Here is a 25,718-nt window from a genome sequence, read left to right on the forward strand (position 1 = left end):
ATTTGTATTGGTTCTCTGGTCCTTCTGCTGCAGCTGCCTGTGGGAACATAAATCAGCATCAGCTCTAGCAGGGCTTCTGATCATTTTAACAACTTTGCTGTGAGCAATCAGACCAAGATTACCAACTCTTCTGATGCACTATTGGTGCTATGTACTGTTTATTTTTAATTGGGATTAAATGTATCAACTAAGTTAATGTTTAAAAGGCATTTTGGGCATGTCAAAATGTTCAAAAGCTTTTGTAAAGGATAGTGATGACTTCTTCCACTAGTTGTTTTCTCACTTGCCTCTTACTACTCTTTGGCCTTCCTTCCCTCTATTCCACCCCTGCAGAAACAATCGGAGAAATGAACGTGCCCAGAAATGAACTGCCTCCCTGTCTTTTTTAAGGAAAACTACTAGAAAGTGGTCTACAGCTAAATCTGTTTGGCTAAAGAGCAAGCAGCAAAGGTATTTTTGGTCAAAACAGATAAGATGGGGGATATCAGAAAGAGAAAACAAATGAATAGACAATGTCTGTCACTCCCCTGCAGCCTACTGGCTACAGCCACGGTCACCAGGGTTTGAGCAGAGGAAACATCAAGCCCTATTGTAAACTTACCTGCTAAATTAAAGAGCCTTTTACTTCCCTTTGATAAGCTGAAAAACTGAACTCTGCACCTGTCACAGTAGGCCATTTTCTCCGGCTTTCAAATGCTCCCTTGACTCTCTTCCACTTTTCTACATACATCTGAATGTATGGACAAAAGACCTTGATGTATTTCAGCATCACCCTTACAGCAGCATGCACAGAAAGCAAGATACTGCCCTTCCCCCCTACTCATGAGTGCTGTTTACATGAAGTTCATAAGTACCCAAGGCACAATCATGAAGGTCACACCCCTGATCCCCTCTCAGCCTTTTTACCATCACTATCTTCCACCGTATGCCAACATACTTTGTACATCATACCCCACATTTCTTCTTCCCAGATAAATAGTGTTCCACTAAGCTGAACTTGGATTTAATGGGCCAACTTAAAGCTCTTCTTTCAGTCCAGTCCTCATAACTGTCAATTATTTTTTGTTACCCATAACTATAACCAGCAATAATTTGTATTTACTGCCAAATAAGTGGTTAAAATTTTGATTAGAAGCAAGGCTGATACGGATCACTGCTAAATTCCAGGCAGTTACAATTACTCAATGTTAATTAAATTTTAAGAATCTGTGAATAGTCAGTTTTTAATATATTTAATCTGTGTCTTAACAATACCACATAGTGCTTTCCCCCCACTTCCTCAAATAGAGATTGAGTATCAGGAAATTTCAATTTTAAAAGATAAAAAACTCTCATGATATGATACAGAAAAGAATCACCTAAGCCACGTGTTGTGAGCAAACTGTGACAGACAGAAACTATTGCCTTTCTGCAACTGGCTGTCTTGCTGTCATCCAGCTGCTTAGGCAGGATTGAGTTAAGCCTGGTTAGGGAAGAAGGACTCGGTTCAACACTGGGATTCTTGCCATTTGCTATCAAACACAGAAGGTAACCAGGAGCCAAGAATCTGCCTCAGAGCTACTTTGCCTCCAGTGTGCCTCCTCAAAATCTTCTGCTCATTACACTAAGTGACAAAATGAGTGATAAGGGAGAAGGCTCAACAAAGATCTTTGCTTGTGACACCACAAAAAAGAGGTCAGGAAGCTGAGAACAAATTGATGAGGAGACTTCATTCGGACACACCAATTCTTTCCACTTTAATGTCCAAACTAACATAATCATCATCAGATACATGAAGGAAGCCCAAGGCCTTTCAAGCCTACAGTTTTTACTCAGAATAATCTAACCTATACACAATGGACATTGCCTTCTTCCCACCCCACCACCCCAAGTAAGATAACTCAGCTTCTTCCTACATGAAAATGCTTTGTGATGCAAAATCAATTGCTGTGCAAACTGTCAAGATGAGAAAAATTCTGCTGCTGAGCTCGAGTTTAACCCCTTTTCTGCTGCAGGGCTTCATCTGTGGAAAAGATACTCCAGTGATCAAAGGAATGCCTCCTCAGAGGCTACCAAGCAGAGGGAAAATAGAATGGGAACAGATGATTACTACATGCATAGTAACACTGCACTTCACAAATGTTTGCTTTAAAATCTCCATAATTGGTACAAACTGCAGTTGATGTCTATTGCTAGTTTTAGGAGCTGATTTATAACCTGTGCAAATCATTACAGTCCCACTGCTTCCAAAAGCACTAGCACTCTTAACACCAGGTAAGCCAATTTATTGCCCTGTTCCCCAGTAGGGCACATGCATGTGTGCCCTAAAATACAGTTTGTTTTCAAGGAGAGAAGTGGAGGGCCATGCAGGTTAGCTTGTTGCCAAGAGTGACACCACACAGTTCACTTCTTCTGGAATGACTGTTTTCTGGTAGAGAAATCACTCTGCTGGCAGGGAAATCCATCCCACTGTGAGCATGGCAGCAACAGTCACTACTTCTCATCAAAATTTTACAGAGAGTGTGCAAAGGAAAATTAAATATTGAATATGCAGCACTCTATGGAGCGAAATAAAAATTGGAATAATCCCTGTCTGGTCTAGGCTCTGCCTCAGTGTCATCCCAACACTTGCTTTCTAATAGTGTAACAGTAATTCACTTTGCTTCACCACCTGCAAGAGAGCAGACAAGAACCTCTTCACAAATATCATTCCCACAGCAAGTCAAACTGAACATAGAGGGTCAAAACAGGGAAGAATCATAAAATAGAAAAGCTTTGACTCTTCAGCCTTTAACTTCTCTCGTAACAAAACACTATGGCAAAATAATATGTTCAAGGTAACAACCTTCAATGGAACAAATGCAATTTGATTCCCTTTCGTTTCCCATCCCAAGTCCTGACTGTTCTTGTGGCAAAGACAGTTTCACAAGCTTGCTGTGTGAATTGAGGCAAATCCATTAGCTTCTCACAGGTTTTGAGGTAGCTACTGTATATTCTGATTTTCAGAGCTAATGCTGAATTTCATCCCGTTTCCTTTGCATTGTTTCCAGTTAACTGGTATCCATTACATATTACACAAAAGATCCAGCTTTGATGGGAGGATTTCAAGAGACAAGAAATCCACCAAACGGTGCCTCTTACAATTTCTTCAGTTCATAATCACTTTTTAAAGCAATCAGAAGGTTTTACTCCAGTGATTCCAGGTGTCTCTATGACCCTTGAAACCCTGTGAATCAAGAGTATACAGGTACGGAAGTATAGGTCAAGCTAAAGATGACTCAAAACTTCATGAAAACAATAGTAGTAAAAACTGCTGTATGAAGTCCATTCTTTGAATAAGACTTTTTTCCCCACATGCCAGGATTGGTACATGAATTCTTGCCCTCAAAAACTTTGCTTTGCACACCCCTCACTTAAAAGAACTCCCTTCTAAGTGAAATACCTTTTTATTTATTTTTTTTTTAATTAAGAAAAAAGCATATAATTTGCTGGCAAAATTATTCCTCCTAACATTTGTGGCCACAATAATGTTTACCTGTCATAGAAAAATCTTCCAAACAAAGACAAATACTTTACTATGTCTGATTAATGCTTTATTTAGAAGACCCCATGTTAGAACCAATTACAACACACTCTGCCTAATTACCTGGGAGTTACTCTACAACAAACTACAATTCTATGACTAGAAACAATAGGCTTGGCTTTGGTTTGTGAATTACAGCAGCTGCAGCCAAGAGATGTCCTAAATAACGTACCAGCAACTAAATCAAAACCTACCAAGAATTCATATGGCATAACAAAAGTGAGGACAAAAAGTTAATGCTGGCATCCCCACTGTTCTTATGCTGAGAGGTCAGTGCAAACAAGACCAATGTTATCTTTTTCAAGAGGTAATGAAGTGACTTCGGTGTCTAAGTAATTAGACACTTAATTTCTCCTGCTAATGATTCTGTCACTTAGGGATTTTCACACTTATTTTTATATTCAGATAAAAAAGGTAACTACTCTAAAGCATTCACCCAAGCACAGTCTATTTTATGTGGGGAGAGCTGCAGAGAGAGACCCCCAGAGCACACACCATCCCACTTCTACAAACGGGATAAAATAATTTTGTGTCACTTCATAGAAGAGAGAGATCAGCAGTCTGGAGCAAATCCGGTGAAGGGTCACTTAGATGGTGAGGGAACTGGAGAACACTGTGTACAAGGAATGGCTGAGGGAGCTGGATTAAGTTTGGAAAGTGAGGCTAATGGTGAATCTCATTTCAGTTTTCCAGTATCTAAAAGGGAGGTTATAAATATGAAAATAAATATATAAATATATATTAAAAATATATAAATATGAGTATATGAGACCAGGATATACAGGGAATACACGATAGATGGCAAGGACAATCTGCAAGATGGGAAATTTCAGCTGACATAACCCCTCACAACAAGAGCAGCAAAGCATGAGCAGAGGTTGCCCAGTGAAGCTGTGGAATCTCTACCCTGGAAGATTTTCAGAACTGGGTAGGACAAGGCCATAAGCGACCTGATCAACTTCGGCAATGAGCCCTGCTTTCAGCAGGGGTTGTACTTTTGACCACCAAAGCTCCCATGAAACCAAAATAATTCTCTGAATGTATGCAACATGGAAGAAACTTCCCAGCAAAACAGTTATGTAAGTGATCAACTGGGAATGAGAAAAGTTATGTCCTATTCCCAGCCCTATCAAACATGCTAAAGAAAAAAGAAATAATAATGTTTATTATAATAATAATGATTATTATATCAACATGTATCAATTCCCAAGATGAAATCTCAAGCAACTATATAAAAACTCAAGCATTTGGAAGTATCAAGACTTCTAGTTAACATGTAAATCAAATATAATTTGATATTTAAATATATACTCATATTTACTTATTGAAGTACTCCACAAATGTTAACATGACTTTTTAAAAAGCTAAGTGCTATTATCACTGTGAAGTTCTTGGAAATCCAACACTGCATCTCACCTACCAGTACATGTCAAGAGAGGTACCTGAAGTGTATTTAAGCAAGGAGTCAAGGTGTCCTCTAACTGCGACCTATTAAGGTAATGCTGTGATAGGTCATGGAGCTTTATAAAGCATAATTGTAACATAATTTTCTGATCTTTAAATAATTAACTTTCTTTTCTTCTTTATTTAAATGTGCTTCTTGGACGCTTTCCACTCTGGAACTCCAGCTGATTCTTATAGTTACCCGAGGCCATATGGAAAGCCAAGGCATGAGAGTTTTCACTCTGGGCTTCTGCACTTTGTCAGAAAGTACTGGCCTCTCACAGTGCAAAGGAATAATATTTTACTGGTGCATCCTTCCCATTAGCACAGAGCAGTGTGATCGAAGCTGAAAATTGCACCGAAATAGCACTGAGTTTTAAGTATTACACACCTGAAATCATCACACATACAAAAGACCATCACAATGTATATTTTGCTTCCAATTATTTTTAAATGAGGCAAAAAAGTAAAATATTATGATTTTTCTAATTTTACATGTCAGGCTGAAGAAAACGCAAATTAAATACCTACTGAAACCTAAGACACCCATATCTAACACAGGCGCTGCCTTGGGGTAGGGTTAAGGGAGAGAAATCTCAAACTCTAGCCAGTGTACTTCAGAACAGTACAACATTACTTTTAAATTCTATCCCAAAGAGACATTACAAAAGTCAGGAGTGGACAGCATATGGTAAGAATTAAGATAACACAGTGGTAAGTCTCCAGATTCTTGGAAGAGAGTAAAATTTAAAATAATTTTTTCTCCCATGTGTTAACATTTTATGTTGAAGTCTTCAGAACAGCCAGCAATCCTAAGGACAGGTCAGTGTTACAAAAATCTATCCGAATCATACAAAAAGCATGACCACGCATCCTCCTCCTGCCAGAAAGGAAAGTTTGAAACACTGGATATTAAAAGGTTGAACAATGTAGGTGCTTTTGAACTGAACTGTTGGTCTGTTTGACAATATAAGAGCACACTTTACTGTATGTCTGCTTTACTTATTTGCCTGGCTTTTTCCCAGAAGTGTCTGTATTTCACCAATACTGCAATGTTTTTTTGTCAAGGGGCATAATTCCAATTGCATGCACCCTCTTCAAGAAAAATCATATCCATATGGCAAAGAAAGGATATATCAGATTTGAAAAAAACAAACACAGACAAGTGGTTTTCAACCAACAGTCAAAAACACGTATCATCCTGCCTGCCCATCTCCCCCCAGAAAATTACAATGTAAGATCCTATGATAGAAAACTGGCATAAAATGTGCTCACAGGTCATGGAAATATCTACAGTCTGTCAAAGCAGCAATGGGGGGAAAGCCCTGCCATGAGAAGGACTTCAGTTCTGGAACAGCTTCAAAAGCCAGCCTTGGAGCTGACATGTCAGGCAAAAATGCAAAAACTTTTGGAGCCACTTAACACCTCATCCAAAAAGCATCTTCTTTGCTAGGGACTGGACAAGTCAGGCCTTAAAGAGACAGAAACCCAATCCTATGAAAGGGCCAGTGTAATAGCCAGCAAGAAAAGGCCACTAGGAGAGAAAATTGGTGAGAAAGTGAAATGTCTTCTGAAAGTTAGCACAAGAATAGCTATTTGTTGAAGCAAAGTAAGTTGCTATCCCTGCTTTTTATGCATGTAGTGGTTTAACCCCAGCCAGCAGCTCAGCCCCACACAGCCAGTCACTCACTTCCCACTACCAGTGCGATGGAGGAAAGAATCAGAAGGGTAAAAGTGAGAAAACTCATGGGTTGAGATAAACAGTTTAATACATAAAGCAAAAGCTGCACACGCAAGCAAAGCAAACCAAGGAATTGATTCACCACTTCCCATGGCCAGGCAGGTTCAGCCATCCCCAGGAAGGCAGGGCTCCATCACACATAAACGGTTACTAGGGAAGACAACCACCATCACTCGAAATGTCTCTCCCTTCCTTCTTCCCCCAGCTTTATCTACTGAGCATGGCACCATATGGTCAGTTGGGGCCAGCTGTCCCAGCTGTGTGCCACACCACTCCTTGTGCCCCCCAGCCCACTTGCTTGTGGGGTGGGGTGAGAGGTAGAAAAAAGCCTCAACTCAGTGTAAGCATTGCTCAGCATAATGAAAACATCTCTGTAATATCAACCCTGTTCTCAGCACAAATCCAAAACATTGCCCCATTCCAGCTACTATGAAGAAAATTAACTCTATCCCAGCCAAAACCAGCACAATGCAATAGGAAGAAACGATGCCAAAGGGGGAAGAGAGGGAGCAGACGTAGGAAGGAACAAAACCAAATACCATGAATACAAAACAAAACAAACAAAAAAATAACCTTAAAAGTAGCTGGAACAAAGATTCAATTGACTAATTGATTAAATGTCAGTCATCTGTTCAATGAGAGGCTGTAGGCAGAAGGGAAAACTCTCAACTAACCTTCCATTTTTAAGAACACCAAATAGAATCAAGATATTTAAATCTGAATGTAAAATGGGTTTAATTTTTGTAAACTACCCACACTCCCAAATTCTTCAGCACATAAGATTATATTTATATTTTAAAAACTGGCCTGTATTGAGGTTTTGATTGTCCTAATCCGTACCAAATCAAAGAGGAGAAAGCTGCCTAACAATACAAAGTTCCTAATAAATAAGTTACTTGGGAAATATTGCCTTTGTTATTTTCACACTGAAAAATGTATTCCATACTGCAGGGATAATGAGAGTATAAAACATTAATGCTACATTTTTCTATACCATTCTGCATAATTAACTATGCAGCTGTTCATTCATTCAGCCCCAACAACCAAATTAATTTGCAATCAGTTCGCAGGGGATGCACTAGAGCAGAGCATACATTCTACAGAAGCAAGTGAAGCTGCTCACATGCCACATACCACATCAGTGACACAAGGTGCCCCACACAGAGAGAAGCAACAGGGGGTTGCAAAACAGCATTTTCAAAACAGCAGCTAAGAAAAGGCACTCCGTCAGTAGCTGTCTTGTAGTGAAACTACGGGCGGTTTTGGATGAGTCTTATGGTATATCAGTGCTCTCTGATGGTCTCCTGTCCTCAGGCTCAAGCCAACAACTTTGTGGAGACAAACATTAAACACTCCTAAATATTACACCTCCTTCATATTATTTGTATTAATGCAGCATTCAGCCCTCGCACTAACAAGGGTCCTGCTGTGGTTGTACAATCAGTTCTCCAAATTACTTATATTCCAAAGAAACAAAGCGAAGACCATGTGGAGGAAAGCACAGGAATGGTAGGTTCTTCACACAAGGTCACAGACTAGGCTAAAGGTGGAACCAGCAGCATCACTAGTGTTTGAGTGCAGTGTCATACCTACTTCACCATACGTTCCCCTAAGCCATGGCTTCACCCTTCTCAGGTCTTAAAAATATATCCTATTCATGTTTTTGTACTTCGTTCATCACCATGAACATGTGATGAGCAATGAAACTGGCTGATTTGATAGTGGTTTCTTATTTATTCCATTTTTCAGAGTGGCAAAGGAAACATTCCTTAATATATAATATATACAGTGTCATTCCATCTGCCCCTAGGTTATGGGCTCCACACCTCCCTGCTGTACTGGCCTGCTGACAGTGGGATTTAATGGATGACAATCCAGCAAAGTGCTTATGATTAACTAAAACTGATGGCTCAACTGTTTTTATATGAATTTAGTACAGAGGAATCATGCCACAATAAAAGCTCTGAGATTGCAATTTTTGGTTTGGTCATATAGAAGTGGATCATGGGCAGTCCCAGTGCAGGTTTCCCTCTTTTATTCTGGGAGGGAGAGCAAAAGCAACACACACACAAAATTACAACCCCAGAGATGAGTAATGAACAGAAGGACATTGTTTCTCCACTCCTCACCTTAAACTGGTCTGCTGAGGCTAGCGAGAAAGATTATCATTTCTTGTATGATGCTTATGCAGTAAGATACCATGACAGATCTGAGGGAATGACAGTGAAATGGCTTTCCTGAACTTCCTACTGCTACTGACCCAGATGGGTTTTGCGTAGGAAAGATTGCTTATTCTATTACCACCAGTCCCAGCCAAAAGGAATCTACTTAAAACAAGAACCTATGGTACAATTCCCACACAGTCTGTGCCTATAACAAAATGTTTGTGATAGCAGTTCCAGTTAAAGACATCAGAAATTCTATGACTTAGGTTCAAGTTACTCAAACAATAGGACAGGATTCTTCAACCATTTAAAATAAATCATTATTCTTTCTTAATAAATTGACTCACTTATGAGTTATATCTCATGATTATTTAATTGCTTTTCCAGAAGGAGGATTAAAGAAAAGAAAGAAAAAAAATCAACCTGTAAAGTAGCAAAATTTCTATGCTCCAACATATACTTAACATGCTCAGCAGCCACGCAGCAACCAGCTCCAACAAACACAAGTGTACTGCAAGCAAGAGCCTTTTCCTGAGTACACAAATCACAGCCTTCCAACTGGATCTTAGTCTCTATGTCATATTTGTGTATTTACAAACTAGTGTAGAAACAGGAAAATATTATAAATCATCATCACTACTCTGAGTTGCTGAGGACTTGGAAGAGTAGCTATGACACAGCTCTCAGCTGGGAGCAACAGATATTCAGTTAGGAACTTTGGATAGACTTCTTCAGTAGCTTTTACTTGCTCGTGGGTGTGTGGCTGGTTGTTTTTTTCTCAGTTCAGACTTTCACACATACTAGACATAAAAATATTTTTTAAATGCTCTTATGGTAACACAGATATAAAAGGACCTCCCTAAGCTATGTCCCATGCCCTGGAGAGCCATTTAAAAGACATCTCTCCTTCAGAGGGGACTACATGTCATGATTCAGAGAACAGTTCCCAGTACCCATGACCAAAGTTCGTTCCGTTATTGAACGGCCAAAAGCTACAGCCAAGACATGTGACCGGATGAGTGCAGCACCAAGGTAACAACAAAGTTATTACCAATGTGATGGGTCTTGGTCTTAGGAAAGATTATGGTGGGTCATGTGTCCATTAGAGCACCAACTACAGAAGCACACTGCAGCATCAGCACCCTTTAGATCCCTAAATCAATACCACTGCCCATCAAAAGCATCAGTATCTTGCATGTTCTCTCCAGTATCTCTCAAGTATCTTGCATGTTCCAAGGTTTGTCCAAGACATGCTTCTTTCACTTCCTTTGCCTTTTACATATTTTTACCTGTCACCCATAATAAAACATTGCTGATAGAAAGTGAATGTAGTGGATTTCAGCCTAACTATGGTTTTACAGCTCATTTTAAATGTCTAAAATAAATTTTAAATAGATACTTTCCTGCACAATTCAACTCATAACGATGCACTGTAGAGTATTAGCAAGACAGAAATTGCAGCAAAGATAATGAGAGTCTTCGTAATGCTATTAGGTGAATATGGAAATATGATCAAAGAAAGCATAAAAATCTGTTGTTCAATAAGAGAAATAGCATTCTAATTATAGGACTTGCTTTTCAATGGCACTGCCCAAAACATTTTCACAGGGGAACAGGTGTAAATAAAGATATAAATAGGAGGACAAAAGAGCTGCACAGGTATAATTGAGGACAGCTTATTCTGATTGCAGAGCCTGCATCACTCAGGATGACGCATTAGCCAGAGAAGGCACAGCCAGGCACTAGATCCCAAGCTGAGTTTGCTGGGCTAATAATTAGAAAGCCATTTCTCTTTTTGTTTTTACTTGGAAAGAGAGCAAATTTGATATGGAAATCACAGACTCAATAACTCCATCCCTTGGGGCCATTTCTACAAAGTCAAAGCAGAACCACGATATAAGACCATCTGGAAGTGCAAGTTGCTGCAGAATACAGTTGCTCACTTATTAAGCAGCACTTCACACGAAGAAAGAATTTCACTAGGGCACCAGACTGCATATTGTGGTTTTTTGCTTTGCTTTTTAAATTAACTTCAGGAAACAGAACAAATGAGTTTCACCTATGAGTCCAAAGAGTTTGGAAACAAATGCCCGTATTCTGTGAGCCACAAAAGGTCTGGAAATTTTACTTTCCTGAGTGGTATGTTGTTCCCTGTATTTACCTTAAAAGAATCTCCTGCTCCTTATAGTCTGGATTTTAACTTTAGTGTAGGCATGCACCTTTGTGTAAATGTCCAAAGCACCATGTGGTCACTGTGCACTGGCCACTACTGACTGCCACTGGGATTGTACAAACGGGTCTTGCCCTGAATATGTGGCTTTTTATGGGTGCTGGTTAGAAACAGCTGTGCCACCAAAGATAGTGTTTTCCTGACTCGAGGTTTACCAAGTCTCATGCTGTCCATGAGACTCACCAAACTGGTCTCACCTCCAGCTGCCCAGACACTGACCTGGACTCACAACCTCCTCGCACAGTGCTGCAACTTCACTCCCTCCTCAGGCTGCATTGGAGTTAGGAGTCCCAGAAAGCTCGTGTAGTATATCTGACCAGATTTAAGCAGGTTGGGAAGACTGTTTCTTTGTTTAGCAGTTCATTATTGACAATGTGGGGCAAAATATCCTAATATCTCTAAAAACAGGCCTACCTGGGGTTCCGCATGCAATGATAAGAGGAGTTAACGGTGAAGTTAACATCAAATAATGCCATTTGTTTTGCTATAGTGAAGCAATAACAACATGGTGATGCCATTGGGAACAATGACAATTACGCAGCAAGTCATTTTAGCACTACCATATCATTACAGCTTGATAATATGCAATCAAAACTTTATTAGCAATCAGCAGCAGCATCTATTATTCATTCCTTAGATCAAGCCAAGAAGGGGAAGGCTGTATGCATACCAGAAACGGGACTTTGAGTCACTCTAAGGGCAGTGTTGGAAGCCAATTCCATGGCCATACAGTGCTGAGTCACTGCATAACTTTCAGCAGTTACCATCTCAGTTGTCCTTTGTGTAAAACTATTATTGTTGTTGTTGTTATTATTATTGTTATTATCAAGAGACATTATTAGAATTCATTAAGTCAGGTGACAGGTAAATATTAGCATTAATTTTGTAGTAGCTACCAATTCAGAGTTAAAATATTTGATTGGAAGATTCAACTACATACATCCGAAGCTGCAGGCACACAACATAAGCAAACACGCAGCTGAGGTTTTAAAATATGTAGAACTATAGATTTATGCACAAACTAGTTCATAAAGCATATGAAAACACAGGCTCAGGTATCTATTATCCTGAATGGTCTGTTTGACTCAGGTTCTTGATACCACAAACATGCTGGATAAAGATGCTGGATAAAGATGCTGAATAAAGATGTGCGTGGACTCTAACAGGAACAGTGGTAGTATCACAATTTGAGAAGATAATTTTAGTATGTGAATTTTCGGGTTTAGTCACAGTATCAGTTTTTTCACTATGCTAATGAGGACTAACACAACAACCAACCTGTACTCCCAATACATATTGCAGTTAAAAAAACCTAAAAGTAAACCTGAAAACACTCCTCTTTCCCTTCTCAATAAGTTATTTTAATTTCTATTCAAGAGGCAACCAATATCATCTCTGTTTATTTCCCTACCTTATTTTGAGTTAAATAACCGTACAATTTACCCCAACCTTAATAATTATTTAATAAACAATGTAGCACGGTCTCAGAAATAGCTGACTAGAGAAGCACACCCTGGTGTTTTCTAACTACATACTTTCACCGAGATTTATGCCTCCAGCTCTTCAGTATAACCAGACCTGGCTGCTACTAGTAAAAAGTTAAGATTTTCATTATCCAGCACCATCTTCACTGTTTATTCAACAATGAAAAAATTCCAAGGTAATTAAAATTTAGGCTTCCCAATCCTGTAGCCTGACTTGTGTGGGCAGGCATAAATTACCTACACAAATTAGCAATGGTCTGCAGAGGCACAGAAATTTGCCACCTAGGTCCATTTCCAAAAAATCTATCTTCTTCGCATAAAGCCCCACTGGGCATGTACCCCCAACTGGTGTTTTTTCCCCACCATTTGCGTTACTCTTAAAAGTCTGGCAGCAGTTCCAAGGTCACTAAGAACAAATAAGCATCATTATACCACTTGGTCACCCTTACCTTCTCATTCCCTGTTCCATTAAGCAAGGGGAAAAATAAAAATTATTTTCATTGGTGGGATAAAAAGAGAGAGAGGTGAAGAAGAAACATGTTTTAGAGGAAGAAAAGAAAGATACAGTTTCAAGAAACAAAAGAACTGATAAATGTCAAGCTAGGATAATATTTACTAATCAGCAAGATTAAAGTGGAAGATTAACAACATTAAAAAAAAATAACCTGGTGGGAATTGGTCAGGTTATAAAACAAGTTTATTTTTACTTAGAGATTTATTGAATATCAAGTGTCTGGTATGATCTACCCAGGCAAGATAGGAAGAAGAAAAACATTGGGCTGATTCAGGAAACAACTGCACAGATCCTTTCCCACTAGGGCACACAGAAACCTCACAAAGATTAATGGCGCTTTTTCTGCTGACAAAAACCACTATACTAATTTTCACACCTGCTTTACTGTCTATTTGTTCTGAAGCAAATGAGAGGAATGCAAAAGAGAATCAAACAAAAAAGTTTAAAAATATGTATACACTGTGCATTCTGGGCAGGCTGCCAATGCAAGTACAACACCCAGCTCCACCAGCAAACATGGAGCTTCACCAATTTATAGCCAACCATTTTACACAAAGAATAACAAAAAAGTTACCTGACTTCACAGACAGCTTTGTTCAGTATTTATTTTTATTTAGTACAAATAATGAGCCACATCTCAACAGAGAGAGGCACTATTTGATATATTTTGCACCAGGTGGTCTCATTTGTGCTTTTCTAGATCCAGCCACCTTGTAACCCCTCCAGTCTGACAACCACATGTGCTGTTTTTATGCCACAATGGGCAGAGGCAGAGGAAGGAGGTGAGCCCAGAGGAGAAAATCTAGGGATGGATCAGCTACCACCCCTGGCCCAAGTGCTAATCTTAAACACTTCCTTCCTTTCAGATTTTCCATCCTAGTTTCATAAACAAACAAAGCATCTGGTACATCTACTACTTGCAAGTAAAAGGGCCTGATTTCCCTATGATGCACGCTAGTGTCAATTTTATTTGAATGCAGTTCACACCAATTCTTCTTTATACCAGCTGTCAGCAAGGTCTGAATGACCTTGTTTAAAGTGTTTATGTTCTCAAAAGAAAGCAACATTATCTGAAGCCTGGTTTATGTTTATTTTAAAAGAACAGAGAGTTTATTTGGAAGAGTCTGACTGAATGAGTTTAAAACACTGCTATGATAGATTATACTGATGCATGGATAGCAAAACTTGAAACATATTGCACATGTTGTATAGGCTAGGGGCATACAACAGAAAAGCAACATGTGCTTAAGCATATTATGTGAGTATCCAAATTGCCATTTAGTTGTCTTTTTTGCACAAGATGTTGGACAAAAATTAAAACAGAAACTAATGTGCAATTAATTGCACATCTTTTAAGTTTAAACGATAATTACAAATGAACCATCACAGCCCTAAAAAGACCAATCCTGAGCCTACACTAAGCAGTCTCCATTTGATCTTACTCTTTTTCCTGAACACCTTCTTTTTATGACTAGAAGTTTCTATTTTATTTGAAAATATCCTTGTACTGCATGGACCACTGCCCCTGGCCAGACTGTACTACTCCGCCACTAGTATGACAACAAGATACTACAAAGACACACCACGCTGTCACTAAGAGAAATCCCACAAGGTTAAAACACTGCAGCCTCCTTCAAAACAAGTAACAAGGCTGGTGTGCAGCATGTCCTCGTCATAGACTTTTCTCACTCCCTATTCCCCTATCCACTCCTTTTTTTGGACTGTCTCTGCAAAGTTCCTTAAATACACAGATGAAGACTGAGTCCCCAGCCAAGCTCTTGGGACAGCATGAAGTTTACAAGTACCTAAGCCACAAAGTATTAGGTAACCCATTTGTTTCTAGACCTGAAGCTTATGGGCTACATAACAATTTCACATAAGACTCCTCAAATAAGTCTCCTGTCTTTTATAATGATTTAGATATCTCAGCAGAATATTTCAGTATTTCTCCTGCTGCAGATAGCCCAGCAAAACTAGCATAGCAAACATTGGAGCAATGTTGCATTCATTAATAACAGTGAAATACTTTCACTTTTGAAGTGTACATAATGGGTCTAGCAAAAAATTGTGTTGAAAGATTGATACAGATACACAGAAAATTAGAGCACAAAAAGCCCACTTGGCAAAACACAATTAACACATGAGAAGATAACCAGTATAACTTGCATAACACAGGCTTATCTTAGCCCTGGTTTTGTGCTGATATACACCTGAGCGTGCAGTTTCTGCACACACAGGCAACAAGGATATTGATATCTAATTTCACTAACGTTAAGGAAATGAGAATCAATTTAGACATTTATTTGAATTGCTACATATTCCTAGTTGTCAGACGACACAACATAACCTGCACTGGTACTATGTTTCATCTAGACAATTGTTACTGCTTCCGAGTCAGCATATTTACTAACCTGAATACAGTACTCAAAAGCAACAAGAACTCCCAATAGACACATCTCAACACAATAAATATTTTAAATTTTTTAAGTAACTTTGATGCAAAATTTCAAAGAAAAGTCAAAGAACAGTATCTTGCAAAGTGGCGTCAGGAAGGTGCCTTATACTCTCTATCATTGTCTCCACTGTTAAAACTCATTTCAAACTCTTCTTGAACTGCAGGAACTGCATTTAAGGAAGAGAAGGAGTAAAAGATGATGACAAACTGGATAATCCTGCTATATTGGCATCAACTAGCTACCAACTCAACTCAGCAGCAGTGGGAAAGGGAAAAGAGACTGATCTATTCTGAGGGGGGCAGGGCAGGTTACAGGAAAAACAGAGAACTTACCTCCACAAACTGCTCTCCAGCACTTTCCCCATGTCAGTATGATAGTACTTTGTAAGGATCAGGATCACCTAAAAGAAAATTAGAATAAATATATTCATATATGTAAACTGATATAAGAACCAGAAGTAGATCATGGGCAGCATTACTGTGTTGAATGCAAAACTGAGGCTCCTGGAAAATCTGAACTGTATTTCACTTTACTTTTACCTTATACCAGTTTTGCTTTAAGACTGGTTTGGGTTTTTTTTTTCTTTCTTTTTCTAAGAAGAGTAATTTCAGCACTCAAAGGTTTCTGCAAGCTTGGTGGCTTTATGAAAGATTTCCTATTTCACAGGAGCGGTGGAGTTGGAATAGTCACATAAATCCCCCTACCACATGACAGCCCCCAAACAATTTGTATGACTTTCTCAGCAGGAAGAACCAATCTGGTAGCTAGTTTAAATTTAGGAGGCAATTCTCTTGTACATCTACAGACACAATTTTATTTTTTTTTAATACGAAGTTTTAAAAAATGGTAATTAATTTTGATTATCAAGCTAACAAATTCCTGGTCTTCCCTGTAAGATCAGAAATGCAATGCAACTTTCATGTCTGTCATTTTTTTTTCCTAGAAGTATCAGTTTTCTTTTTTGCCTTCAAGAACCAGCTCTGCTCTGTAAATTAGTCATCTAAATCACCAATAGCCAACAAAATATACAAACAAACTTCAGCCACAAAACATCTTCAGCCTATGAGAAGTCTCATCAAGAAACACTTTCCATTCGCTCAACATCTGCCAAACTCACTGATCAAAAAACATAAAGCCCTAGTCCACGACTGGTGTATCAAGCTGAATGTTATAGTTTATAATTAGATCATTTAAAACAGATTTCCACCACTTGCTGCCAGTCCCTACTAGTCATTCTTACACCCATAGTAACCTCATAGAGGTAGAACAGGAAGAACATCTGGTTCCTTGCACAGCTGTTGGCTTTCTTTAATGCAGGGTCAACATCAGTCTCCAACAGTTTGGAGCAAGCTGTTATTTAGCTGGCACTTCCTCTGCTCCTGACCACCAAATGAAATGTTCAGCCAACACAAACTGTAGGCATTCACCTTGATTATTCAGATAATTAATATGCCAATGATATATTTATGCTGGAGCTTGTGAGAGAACAAAATTGCAGACCATGGCTGTTACATACACGGCATTGGGAAATAACACAATGTTTTACAGAACTGAGATATAACACCAGTCTCACTCAGGGTTATCTAAACCTAACAAATTCACAACATGTAATCCTAGATGTATATTGATATAAATAAAAACAGAACCAACCATAATTCATTAATAGTATTATGCTCTCCTATTCTCAAGAGAGTCACAATCTACCAGTCCACTTTGTTGGAATGTGGTGATTTATACAACCAAAGGCTTGGTTTAAAATAAAGCAAGAAAGAAAAAATAAAAATAATTTACTTTTAAATAGGTAACTACAATACTTACAAAGCCAACGGAAAGAACCATTTCTGAAAGGAGAAAGCATCTATTGATGAGATTCCTGGCTACAGCCCAGGCACACTCCATCAGGTCAACTATTTATTCTATTGTCAGCGTCTTAACTACAGCTTTCTGCTAGTGCTTGCAATTAAGGAAAGAAAGAAAGAAACTTTACTACTAGGAGCTTCTATTGGCTCCAATTATTAAGGAAAACGTTTCAGACTATGCTTTTCAGAAAAATTGAAATTCCTTTTAGGTCACAAGAATTGGCCTGGGATTTTTTTCTTTTTAAGAGATACAAGAATGAATATTTGGTACATGACAATAAAAAAGAAAATATTGAAAGATATATGAGATAATAATTTGTTTCTTTACATTCATGCAGAACCTGATTCATGCAGAGACATTCCTGAACTTAGTGTGCCAACATTTTTCATCCTTGTACATTCTACAACCATAACTTTAATAATTCAGATGTTTTTCAGCAATACATGTTGGAGCCACTCTGCCACAGGATAAGCCCAATGTTTTGTTCATTCCTGAATTAAACTGGTTACTATCACACACAGAAGATCCTATTGGGTTACCCACAATCCACCTGCTTTGAACTTAAAATTCTATGGAAGCATCAGCAATGCACCTTCCAGATAAGCCGTTCCTGTAACTCGGCACCCAGCCTAAGTGTTAAAGACTTTCAGGAACAAGGGGTGGGCTTACTGTACTGCTTGCTAACTGTAGCTCACCTAAGAGATGCAAACACCAAATGAGAAAACTACCACTGTTCCACACACCTCAAATGAACGGTTTTCAGGTAATCGCAAACTGCAACAGGGAGCAGCCATAAACAGTAAAATGTCTTATTTACATTGCAGGATCAGTGCCTTAATCTGAGTCACAGCTCTGAATAATAGATGTCAGTATTTTTCAATCTGATTGATAAATTCATTTCAAAATTAAAATAGCTTATTTTGCATTTCAGAAGTAGGAAGAATGACTTAGTAGGGAAAAAAAAAAAAAAAGCCATACTGAACCATCTTTGAATTCTTAAACAGTTAGCAGATTCCTGGTGCAGCTTAACTGTGAGGCTGCCAGGAGGCTGACCACTATTCCAACTATGCCAGTGGGTATCATCCCAATATCCAAAAAATGTAGGTCAGCTATTTAACAGACTTTACAGCATTGTGCTCTGGCTTGTGGGCATCTTTTCAGATGATCCTGTTAGCCATAACGGTGGTTTTTTTCTCAATTTATAAACAGATCCAAAGAACAGGAGGAATAATTTCAAAATTAAAATGTAAAGTTCTTCAGGATCTCTGGATTTTGTGTGTCATTGCTAAAAGCACTGCCCTGTTTCACTGATTTCATTTCAATGGGACTCCATAATTATAAGCATTTTACAAACTGGATTGAGGCCAATGGTTCATACACACCACTGTCCTCGTGAAAGCACTTGGGTGGCCTTCAAGGGGGAGGCTTCAAGCACCACAGAATGAAGCAATAATCAAGAGTATAATTCTTAACCAGTTCATACTACCATCAGTCATGGACAACTAAAATAAATTTAGCTTTTTTGCATGATTATTTTGTAGCTAAAATAAATGCAGGCAATGGAGAATTAGCTTTACCAGATTCTCTATTTAAAGATGGATTTATAGGGTTACCTAGAGATCTCCTAGGCCATCCAGTCTCCTGTTCTATGAGTAGACTTGTGAAACCATTTTAAACTATTTCACCTTAAATTCACCCACAGCTCTGAGTTAGTCCTCAGAGTTTGTCAATGAAGGTGGCAACAGGAATTTACTGTTTTGTGCTACAGAACTATGAACACTCACTGGAGTTTCTAGATACATATACCTAAGACATTTATCCCTTCTGCTTTCATTACCCTGAGGCAAAAGTCCCTAGGCATTTCTTCTTCACAGAATTTTGGTTGTTTAATTTTGGTTGTTTGGGGGATTTAAGTAAATACAAGTAAAGGTACATACACATTTTGGTCCAAAAGACAGACATGGATGTCTGGTACAGATCCCTTGCTCAGTATTTGAACTAAGACTTCTCTTAGTCGCAGGCCTTAGCAAGCATCAGAAAGACAATCAGAAAGCTGTAAGGTGCACTCTGATGCCAGCACCTTCTGCCCCTTTGCAACAAGAACCTGCAGTTTCACCTCCCTCCAGCAACGTTAGAATAAACAGAGCATTGTATCTCCGTTTCCCTGCCAGGTTCCATGCATAGAATTCAGGACACAGTATTTTCACCCTTTTTTTTTTTTTACAATAAATTGTTTTATTTTGTGACTACATGACATGCATATGCCAACTATATCATAAAGTACAGACTTAGAATAAAATAGGGAAACAGGCAAATGAAAACTGTCAGCTTTTGTCACAAAGTTAGTGTTCTATTATCTGCTGCTTTACTGAAGCCCTTGACCTCTCCATAAAGCCTGAGTTGGCCAGTATTTCTCCATATGGGCCAAGGTATGGAGGATAAATTCCTTAGGATTCCAAAAGTTATATGCAATGTGCACTGGAAGTAAGTTTTCAGTGGAGGTAATAACTATAGTTCTGGTCAATTTGTCTGGGATGGGAGACCTTGAAGTTCAGAAATTTCTCTACCTCTACTTTCTCATCCTCACCCCACCTTTTCTTTGGGGGGAGATGGGGGGTGGCGGTGCACAGCGAGAATTTGATTCTCCTGTGCCATTCCTCTGCTTCCATAACTTAGTTCCTGCCTGGGTAGATTCTCACCGTTATGGTAGTTACAGCTCAAAACTGTTCTCCAAACAAAAGAGTTGTAGCTGTTTCTGAGTTTCTAACCCAAAAGTCCTTTCTGGATGTAGACCTGCCTTCAGGAGAGCACTGGGTTTTCAGTGAATGATCGACAGGGAGAAAATGGAAAATTCCACAGATATTATTATCCATGAATAAACTTAGAATGAGCTACATTTTTCCCCTCTCCTTTTCTTTTGCTCTTCTCTGAAAATGCTTTGCAGCAAGGCTGGACCAAAAAGAGCAAGGCTTCACTTTAAGAAATACAATAAGTTTTTAATCATTTCCTAATAAATTTTTGGCTTTAAAGAAGCCCATTTTAATCCTCTCTTTTCATCACCATGTCAGCTAACAGAGGCAAGAAAAGAAAAGGAATGAACTCTTGATCAATCACTTGCCCTAGTATTTGCATTTTATCTTTGGGTTTGTTTTTTTTTTTCCTTTTCTGTGAAGGATTTCCTAAGATCCTTCTCTTCTTGATAAATATTGACTTATGGAAAATATTCTTTTCTTTTTTTCCCCCATGCTCGCTCCATGATATTTTGTTTCATGTACCATTCTTAACAGAGATCTCTCTTTTTCTATCTACATGGAGATTCTTACAGATTAAGCTTTATTTGACCCCTGCCATTTGTGATTTGAAGTATTTTTTTTTTGCATCTGTTCAGAAGTTTAATAGCAAAAGACTCATACTTTCAAATGTGTAATTACAAGGGGTTTTTTGTTTTCCCAAGTTTATTAGAAGGTGAGAGCATGCTATAAATACTTCCAGACAGCCAGAGCTACCAGGAAAGTATACTGCTCAGACAGACTCAAGTTCCTGCAAACTTTTTTGCATCTGCTTAATCTAGATTAATGTAAATTATCACACCAAAATCAAAAGAAGTGTTTATGAAAGTCACCTGATCAGGCACTTAATACTTTGTAGGACTGGAACATAAGCTGCTGTTTTGTTCAAGAACACAGCCTAACTCACCTTCTCAGCATTTAAACTATAACTACTTCACTGTAAACTGTAACTGTTTCAGTGACATCAACATATTCTGTGCACGTGTTCGTCACTACCACCCCCTGTACTTCCAAAACTTTCTTGACAACTAATAATTAGAAAACTCCCAACAAATTATCAACAACTACCTACTTCTCCAATCCCTTGAGACGTTTCCACTTTCGTAGCAGCAGGCTCTTCAATTGTGATACTAGGGTCGACATTATTTTTTACATTCATTATTTAAAACAAAGACTCTTACGAGAAAAGTAAAACCCAAGAGATTATTAATATGAAGGTATATTACCACAAGTTTATTATATGGAACAACTGCCATAATACTATTAAAATCTTCATAATAATTTGATTACACCAAGAAAATGATAAGCAGAAAAAAAGCATCTAGGTTTACTTTGTTGCAGCACTATGATGAAAAGTGAAAAAAGAGACATTTAGACCATTACTAAAGCTATTAAGAATTCACTGTATAAGCTTCTACTCATCTTTGGTAATAAAGTTCATAAAAGCAACCCATGACTTAACATGAAAGACTTAAAGAATTAGATTTATAGTTCTTCCAACTGAATTGTATTGGGAGAAGAGAGAACTTACTGTGCGTGAAGTCACTGACCAGACCAGTGCACTTGTCTTAAGCATTAGTAATAATTCTGTCCAGTGAATTTATTCATAATTCAAGGCAAGACGCAATAACGGCTCAACTCCTATTTTTTTAGAAGTATTATTTCTATCCACAAGAGCTGAATAAGTGCATAGTCTTGAAAGTGGTGGCTGTGATTGCTTCCGGATTCAAAGTCATTTTGAATATAGTACTTTATACATTGACCCTGCAAACATTTATACAGAAGAGTAACTTTAAGATATCCAATATATTTAATTCACTATCTAGCACAGAACATTATATTCTGTTAGCACTGTACAAACACAGAAGAAAAAGACAATTTACTGCCTTTAGGTGCCTACAGTCCAAGTTCAGAATCTTGACTTCAAGGGAAGTCTTCACATCAACTGATGTGAGATTTTCAGTGCAAGCTCCTAAGAAAATTACGTTCACATGACAGCACTGCATGCACACTGCACATACATGGTTTTGGCTGCTTATCCCTACCTTATCATTCTAAATCCACTGATGCATTTCAATCATATTTAACAAAGGTAGACAGCTGCACAGCTGAAGAAGTCATTCCAGTTCAGACCACATGTCCGTCTAGAACAGTGGCAAACAAAAAATGCAAAAAGGTAAGAATGGGGGAAGCATATAAATAAAGATACTTCTCAAATATATTTTCCAGCCTTCAGTAATTTCTAGCTCAGGCAGTTGGACTGTTATTTCAGGTTTTAGCAGTCGGCTGCTTGGATAAGCACAGGCTTCTAGGTGGTGCTGCCTGACCCATCAGCACAACAACAGAGACTATTGTGTTCGTAACTTTTATGGTCAGTCCTCAAAAATCAAAGCATATGTAAAATTGGTAAACCAATCTGGACTGCTGCTACTCGAACATATTTGTGTTGCTGCTCATTTCTATAATCATTAGATGTAGCTCCAAGATTTCTGGGCACACTGCAGATGCAGAGCTTGCTTAAGCAAACAAGAACTTCATTTGAAGGCCACAGAATTACAGGACCCAAAAATCGAGATTAAATCTGCAGCTTGGGAAACAGTGTCAAACATTTTAACTACTTGTTCAATTAAACTTACTGTTCTTTTTCAAAGTGCCCAAAACAATGTCACCTCTGACACAAAAACCTCATTTTCTGCCATTGCCTTTTTCTACACAACCACAGTATTTTTTCGGTTTAAATATTTAACATAGCATTTGATAAGCTCTTAAAACCACATCTGCTAACATGCCAAGAGAATAAATTTCTAGAGCATGAAGCAAGAATATTTTTTTCCTAGTTTGGCTTGACTCCCAATTGTAAATTTTTTTGAAATATAGACTAGCTTTACTTATCTGCTCTAATAATGTATATCCTAAATTGAATTAGCAATCCTTCCTGCAGAAACAAACCTACTGTCTGAATATTCTTTTCCATCTCCATGAAAATTCAAGAAGAAGCAGAGCTAACATCCGTAGAAGACATATGTAAAACATCTTTACTTTCTTCCCGATATTTCAGGAATCCAATATTACGGATATACAGTTCACCTTCATCGTCTATGTTATATAGCTATTCACTACCAGAAAAGAAAGATCAAATTTTAAGTGCTGCTTGTAAGATATTCCCAGTCTGTCATACTGCCCAACAGTAAAATATAAAAACTGAAAACTGAGCTTCCAATCTGCATCACTAAACCCTTCTAACCTTTTTTTCAAAGCCAGAGCCTTTTTTTTAATTATTTTTTAAACATTACCATATAAAAATAATTACGCTCTTTATTTCAAAACAGAAATTGTTATGCAAGACATATGGAAACATCTGTAGAGGATACCACAAGCTGGGAAGACTGTTCGTTTGACGCAGGGCTGTTGGCAGATAGGTTCACACTGGTTACTCTCCCTCACAGCTGCTCTGTCTTCACCAGAGCCACAGGATTAAATATCATTGTACCGAATAACATCATATTTATCAGAGGTTGCATCAGCCTAAACTGACCTCAAAATTACATTTAATTATCTCTGAAAATGGTTTACAGTGTTCAAATAAGACCTAATTGCCTATCATAAAGGAGCTTTATAAAACTGTATATGGGCACAAGGACTTTGACGCTGCATCAACAATCAGCCAGAATCACAGTGTTTAACACCCTTCTTATCACAAAATAGGACTGGACTTTATATTTCCTGACTATTGTAGGTACCTGAATTTGTTCTTTATAAATTAGAAAGCTAAACATGGCCACAAGATCTACAGAAGGGGACAACAGCACACTCACACCTGAGAGGTGTACTGCCAGGACAAACATGCTAAAGATCAAGGTAGTTGTATTAAAGTAACAGAGTGATATCAATTAATATTTTAGTCAGAAAATCAGAGAAGTAGCAGAGGCAGATGCAAAGCTTATTTTGTACCTTTTGTGATATGGAGTGTGCATGTTGCATTGAATGGCATCCACATGCTCGGGGGTACTTTAACACCCCTTATTCCAAAGACGAAATCAGGCTTGGACAATGACATATAAACAGAGGCAGCAGGGCAGGGGGCAGGAAGCAGGGGAGTGCCTAGTAAAACAGGAGTAACACAAAACAGATCTGGGCCTGTTACTTCAAGTGCTGTCTAAAAAAAGTTCTCTAGTCCACCCAGCACCATCACCCTCCCCACGGGGTGGGCTCAGGTGCCTCTCCAAACAAGGACCATTTGCTCTGCAGCTTCACACATGGACAGAGCAGGCCTAATGCTGCACACCCCCCCCCACCCCACCCCCCACACCCCCCCACATTCTTTTACTTCGTGGAAGTCAGCACCTCTATGTCTGCCTTTCATTTTAAACATTACATGTCTACTTATCTTGCTAAAATAATTAATTTCAGCAGAAGTACCAACACACTGCCCCTAGTATGGTATGAAAGGGGACCATTCCCACTCAAATGCCAAACCCATCTGCTCCCTGTGGCCACATTCGGAATAAATCTAGAACACCTCAAATGATATTAACAGAATTCAGCTACTGTAAAATACTGGGAATGCCCCCCTTCAAGAGGAAAGGATGAAAGCACATTTATCTTCAGCATTATCCCTCAAGCAGCAGAACTTCATATCCGTGCCAACGAAAAGGGCGTAAAGGAGCTGAGGGAACATCCAACTGGGTTAGAAGACTATTAGGAAGGGCTTGGGAGCAGTTGGGAAAATTGGTCAGGGGCCAAATATGTCAGAGAAAATATTGGAAGGGGCCGGGGGAGTGCTGGAGAGTTCTCCACATTCAGTCCAAAGCCAGACCAGAAAATTTCCAATCTGTGAGCACAGAGGATTTGCCAGCTTTTTGTATTTCCTCACCCAGCCTCTGCCCTAGGTGTTCATTATTTTAAGAGCCATTGGGCCATTAAAGCTAAGTGGAATTATACAGCATCATCTGTGAAAAGAAACAGCTATTTCACCAGGCAATGCCACATCATTTTGGATCTCTAGCTAATGCCGCTCTGTCACGCAGAAACTATGCTTTAGTTTAACCAGTATGAAGAATATTAACACAATCGGTCATCTTGGAGCCAGGTTTCAAATTAGGCTCGCATTCCAAACTTAAACCTTTAATACATTTTAAATGACCTTCAGATCAAGTAGATAGAAGTAGGAAGAGGTTGTAGACCCTGATAAATGAGGGCTATATTTCTTTATTTTACGCCAGCGAAGACTTCGGCATTCAACAGATTCTTTGGAGACAGTTTTTGTATGTCAGCATTTAGCAGGCTGTAGCTAGGGCTGCTAAGCAGTTTCAGTAACAAACTCTTAATGTGAAATCCTCCCCCTTAGAGACTGATATTTTTCATGCTTGGTTTGTCCCCTGTGATCCCAGATTGTTTTAGAAATGCATTAAAAACTTTCTTCACGTAATGAGAACTACTCTTTTCTGTCTTCATAGACACAAAGACAGGTAGAA

The 25,718-nt window shown here is 38.6% G+C and overlaps 1 protein-coding gene across 4 annotated transcripts in view; it reads right to left on the reverse strand.

The window, feature by feature from the left end:
• SORCS2 (sortilin related VPS10 domain containing receptor 2) overlaps positions 1-25,718 on the reverse strand; it is a 579,012-nt gene that overhangs the window by 378,718 nt on the left and 174,576 nt on the right. For all 4 annotated transcript variants that reach the window (XM_040593442.1, XM_040593423.1, XM_040593433.1 and 1 more), the window contains exon 2: positions 15,928-15,995. In XM_040593442.1, coding sequence (XP_040449376.1) covers positions 15,928-15,995 — 68 coding nt within the window. The remainder of the gene's footprint in view (positions 1-15,927; positions 15,996-25,718) is intronic.

The sequence above is a fragment of the Falco naumanni genome, chromosome 1 (genome assembly GCF_017639655.2).
Source record: "Falco naumanni isolate bFalNau1 chromosome 1, bFalNau1.pat, whole genome shotgun sequence".
NCBI classification, from domain to species: Eukaryota; Metazoa; Chordata; class Aves; order Falconiformes; family Falconidae; genus Falco; species Falco naumanni.